Raw genomic sequence first — 5,950 nt, forward strand, 5'->3', positions numbered from 1 at the left:
AATTGTATTCAAAATTTTTGGTTTAAATTCGATATGTTTTTAATGTTTTATAATAAAACTTATTATTTGATTTAATAAATACTGAAATGTATGTAGAAAATAATAAGAATAATGCTTTATTAACAAAAGCCTGTACAGAAAATGTATGTTATCAATATGCATTTTACTAAAATTAAATTTATTAGAGATATGGAAAAATTATTCACAACAATTTCATTTTAGCCCTAAAAGTTGGAAGGTGTTTTATATCAAAACATAACAATTGGAAATATCAAATAACTGTCATACTTTTATTTTGTCAAATGACTAGAAAGTTACAAAAGTTTAAAATAAACTTAAAGATATAAACACCCTTTATCACTGGGAATAACACATTCCCGTTTTGCATTTATACTACATTAAAATCCTCTTCATCAGATTCCTTAAACTCTGTATTCGTTTCAGATATACTCAAACCCAAAGCCTGACCAATGGCTTTACGCAGTTGCTAGTAGGGTCGCCAAACATCTGAAGGTTTGGGAGTACGGCTGCGTATGGGTCCATAAGTACTACTCGCTGATCTAGAGGTAGTACTAACATCATCCAAATCAATGGTTTCGACAGGCGAAGGTGATCTTCGTGTTGATGTTACCGGTGGCGGGGTGCTGGAGGAAGTCAGTTTCGAGTTATCAGCTTCAGAATGTGAGATTAAAGTGACACATCTTTTAATTAAATTCACACCCTGACTGGAATCAGTTGCTAGTGAAGAAGGAAGCAAAGGTGTAGCAGCTGTACTTGGTTCTAGCGAGGGCGTTAAAACATTCGCTTGACTTGCTTGTGCAGGCGTGCTATTTCTAAACCATGGAAACTCCTGATAATTGCTATACAACTGAGTATACAGCCACTGACTAGGTTGTGGTAGCAAGGGATTTTGTAAAAATAATTGAGCTGCCAGTGCGGGATTAAAATTGTGTGTGGGAGTAAAATTCGAAGCAAAACCTGAAAACAATTCGTTTTTCCTTAAGGCTGGACTGCGTTGTATTAACGAAGTAAACGCTCCTCCACTTCCCGTATTCGATGCCGGTGGTGAGGTACTACGCTGATCATCATCTTCATGTATGGAAGAAGTTTTTCTAGGTGACCCTGTCACCGAAATACTATCACTTTCAAATCCGGCATCTATGTTATTATCATTCTCACTTGTGGTTGTTGTCAAAGGCGGGGAAGTGGTTAAAGATGCTTGCTGCAAACCAGCTGTGGTAGTTGTTGGTGATCCCTCCGGACTTGTGGTGCTGTGTGGGGTACCATGTACTGTTAACTGTGTCAATTGATTTAAGTGCTGAGTCTCTGTTTAATAAAAAAAAAATAAAAAGTACTGTAAGTATATAATTTATTAACAGAAAGCAAAGTGTCATTAAAGCCTACCCCCTAATCTGCCTAAACCTGGCCTCTCTAATGAGCCCATATGTGCAGGAAAGGCAGTTGGTTGATGATGAAAGAAAGGCGCTCCGTGAGAAAATCCTGGTCGTCCTAGAGCAGCAGCGTGACCGCCACCCAATGTCCTCCAATCTGGTGCATGTAAATGTGTATGCATGCCTACTAAATGATGAGCGAAACCTTAAATTACATAAAAGAAAATACAAATTTGTTTAAATAAATTATTCAGGTACTAATGTTTGTATGTATAACTTTACAAAAAGTTTTTTGATAGAACTTAAAGCAACACGATATTTACTTAATGGGGAAAAACACGCCACACAGAGGCTAATATATGGCCGCTCATTTTTGGTTGTTTCTCTACCACCGGTATATTACCACATACATGCATCAAATTTTAAATACTAAAACTTAAATAATACCACATACATACTAAACTGGAATGTACGTAAGTGGCAGCAGGGAGTTAGAAATTTCCCTTAAAATTGTTTTCCTTAAAATCAATTTTAAACCTTTAATGATTAGAAGTTTCTAACGGTAACTACTATTAACCAACTACGAAATAATTGGGCCTGTTCGGAAATACATCTGAACTGAACTAGAACTGAACTAGAACTGAACTAGAACTGAACTAGAACTGAACTAGAACTGAACTAGAACTGAACTAGAACTGAACTAGAACTGAACTAGAACTGAACTAGAACTGAACTAGAACTGAACTAGAACTGAACTAGAACTGAACTAGAACTGAACTAGAACTGAACTAGAACTGAACTAGAACTGAACTAGAACTGAACTAGAACTGAACTAGAACTGAACTAGAACTGAACTAGAACTGAACTAGAACTGAACTAGAACTGAACTAGAACTGAACTAGAACTGAACTAGAACTGAACTAGAACTGAACTAGAACTGAACTAGAACTGAACTAGAACTGAACTAGAACTGAACTAGAACTGAACTAGAACTGAACTAGAACTGAACTAGAACTGAACTAGAACTGAACTAGAACTGAACTAGAACTGAACTAGAACTGAACTAGAACTGAACTAGAACTGAACTAGAACTGAACTAGAACTGAACTAGAACTGAACTAGAACTGAACTAGAACTGAACTAGAACTGAACTAGAACTGAACTAGAACTGAACTAGAACTGAACTAGAACTGAACTAGAACTGAACTAGAACTGAACTAGAACTGAAGTAGAACTGAACTAGAACTGAACTAGAACTGAACTAGAACTGAACTAGAACTGAACTAGAACTGAACTAGAACTGAACTAGAACTAAACTAGAACTGAACTAGAACTGAACTAGAACTGAACTAGAACTGAACTAGAACTGAACTAGAACTGAACTAGAACTGAACTAGAACTGAACTAGAACTGAACTAGAACTGAACTAGAACTGACTAGAACTGAACTAGAACTGAACTAAACTAGAAGAACTGAACCTAGAACTGAACTAGAACTGAACTAGAACTGAACTAGAACTGAACTAGAACTGAACTAGAACTGAACTAGACTAACTGAACTAGAACTGAACTAGAACTGAACTAGAAACTGAACTAGAACTGAACCTAGAACTGAACTAGAACTGACTAGAACTGAACTAAACTGAACTAGAACTGAACTAGAACTGAACTAGAACTGAACTAGAACTGAAACTAGAACTGAACTAGAACTGAACTAGAACTGAACTAGAACTGAACTAGAACTGAACTAGAACTGAACTAGAACTGAACTAGAACTGAACTAGAACTGAACTAGAAGCTGGAACGAGAACTGACTAGAACTGAACTAGAACTGAACTAGAACTGAACTAGAACTGAACTAGACTAACTAGAACTGAACTAGAACTGAACTAGAACTGAACTACTAGAACTGAACTAGAACTGAACTAGAACTGAACTAGAACTGAACTAGAACTGAACTAGAACTGAACTAGAACTGAACTAGAACTGAACTAGAACTGAACTAGAACTGAACTAGAACTGAACTAGAACTGAACTAGAACTGAACTAGAACTGAACTAGAACTGAACTAGAACTGAACTAGAACTGAACTAGAACTGAACTAGAACTGAACTAGAACTGAACTAGAACTGAACTAGAACTGAACTAGAACTGAACTAGAGCTGAACTAGAACTGAACTAGAACTGAACTAGAACTGAACTAGAACTGAACTAGAACTGAACTAGAACTGAACTAGAACTGAACTAGAACTGAACTAGAACTGAACTAGAACTGAACTAGAACTGAACTAGAACTGAACTAGAACTGAACTAGAACTGAACTAGATCTGAACTAGAACTGAACTAGAACTGAACTAGAACTGAACTAGAACTGAACTAGAACTGAACTAGAACTAAACCAGAACTGAACTAGTTCAGTGAGGGGTATATAACATTCGGTGTAACCGAATAAAGAACTCTTATTGGTTTTTCATTGCTTTGCGCTTTTGTTAAAACAATATAAAGTTTAAGGGTTAAAAAATGTAGCTAGTAGATCTAAAGCAGCTAAAAACTACTCATACTAAAATACTTCTCGTTATCGTTCTCATTCTATGCTTTTCTCTATGTAGACTACTCTAACCACTCAGAAACCTCCAACTTATTCCTCATATGGCCTGGTGTGTGGTAGCATAAACATTTTTTTTTAAACTAAAAAAAAATAAATACATATATATACATACATATGTTCACCTAAATGTGGTATATACACAACACTTATTGCAACTATTAAAACTAACACATATTCATATATACATACATATGTAGTATATAAATTCTTTATGTACATATGCATTTCATCTCACTCATACTTTAATAACACTTATTCAGACTCTCGGCAAGATGTATAAGAATATTTGTGTGAGAGTTTGTGCATGTAAAATATGCTTGTATTTGTAGACTGTTTAAAAACGGATGTCTTTTTCGTTTTTTCCTTCTTCTTTTAAGCCACCAGTCAGCCAACCAACCAACCATTCTTGGTTTACACCAAAAGACGCCATTATTTGGTTGTATATAGACCACCACACTCATGCAATCACTAGGTTTTCTTTTTTTTTTTGGTTAAGTTGTTGTAGTAGTTTTAAGTCTTGCTTCTTGTGTTGCAGCAGCAAATTTGTACGGTTACTGATATTACTACTGCGAATGTCCTTTTTTGGGATGTTTGAAAGCAAAATGAGAACCTCAAATTTTATATCATTAGGTTTTGCAATTATAAAAAGTTAATTTTTTTTGTTCTTTGTTATGAAAGTGAAACTAACAGTTGTGGGAACCTCTAAAAGTATAGATATTAAGAGTAAATTAATTAAGTTTGAACAAAATCAGCCCTAACTTTTTTAATTTTTTTATATTATAGATAAGAAGTAATAGCTCTCATAACAAAAATATGTCTAAACCTGCGAATCGAGCTTTTTTATTGAAACTTTAAAATATCTTGGGAAATGTTTGTAGCAAATCAACCACTCTTAAAAAATCTGTTTTCTTGTGCTAAAAAATAATTTATATAGTTTTTTTTTTAAATTCAGTTTCATTTATTTCTCATTTTAAACTTAAAACCTCAAACTTGAAACCAAAATTAAATCAACGTCGTCATTTGTGGAGCAATTTTTCTTAATTTTTTGTTGGTTTAAGCTTTTTTTCGTTTATACAATAACTTATTTTGCTTTTTTCTATTATTTTGGCCAATGTGGGTCGATAGTTTTATGTAGCTGCTACCTTCTATTGGTAAAATATATACAGACAATTACTATTAAAGGAACAAATACAATTTCTTAGTACAAACATACACTCACTTAAGGACTTCATACACTTACACACACATAAATGTGAGTGAAATACCGAAAATGAAAACAATACATAGACATTTACTTATGCATTTCAGCAGATGGCATTTGTATGAGAGTTTGCACGTATTTATGTTTACGTGTATGTATATGTAAGAGACCAAGTTTGCAATGGCAGTGGCTTTGCTTCACTCCCACTAAAACCTAAATATGTGGTTCTGTAAGGAAACCTTAGTGCTATAAAGGGTTAGCCACGATGGTGTCAGTTTTGGGGTCGGGTTTTCTTCGATTATATACACACATACGTACACATTCAAATAAACAAACACATAAACAAAATGAGTAGAACAGTTAAACTAAAACAACGCCGTTGACATTTGGAAGAGAAGTCTGTAGACATTTGTTATTGCAAATAAAAACACGAGGAGCCGCCAAACTTATACATACAGCCATACAATTTATGTATCTCACTCATATGAACACATTTACTAATTCTTTACTTAAACACTCTCACATACATATATATTTAAAATAATATACACACATGTGTTTGTACGTATGTACATCCTCTCTAAAATTCACATACTTTACAAAGCCACATACAATCACACAATCATCACAATATTTTTGCGTTTGTATATGTGGGTCGGTACCAAATACTACCACATGTACATAAACTAAACTAAAGGATTCTCTGTTTTGTACAAAATATGGTATGGTACTATTTGAAGGATTCATTTTT

The 5,950-nt window shown here is 34.3% G+C and overlaps 1 protein-coding gene across 1 annotated transcript in view; it reads right to left on the minus strand.

Annotated features, from left to right (window-relative positions):
- Positions 1-262: 262 nt before the first annotated feature.
- LOC119602651 overlaps positions 263-5,950 on the minus strand; it is a 48,802-nt gene continuing 43,114 nt past the window's right edge. The window contains exons 4-5 of the mRNA XM_037954280.1: positions 1,405-1,596; positions 263-1,326 (exon numbers count right to left, since the gene is read on the minus strand). Coding sequence (XP_037810208.1) covers positions 488-1,326; positions 1,405-1,596 — 1,031 coding nt within the window. The 3' untranslated portion in view covers positions 263-487. The remainder of the gene's footprint in view (positions 1,327-1,404; positions 1,597-5,950) is intronic.

The sequence above is a fragment of the Lucilia sericata genome, unplaced genomic scaffold (assembly GCF_015586225.1).
Source record: "Lucilia sericata isolate MDLA Ls3-8-SP2 unplaced genomic scaffold, ASM1558622v1 Contig000247F_arrow, whole genome shotgun sequence".
Classification (NCBI taxonomy): Eukaryota; Metazoa; Arthropoda; class Insecta; order Diptera; family Calliphoridae; genus Lucilia; species Lucilia sericata.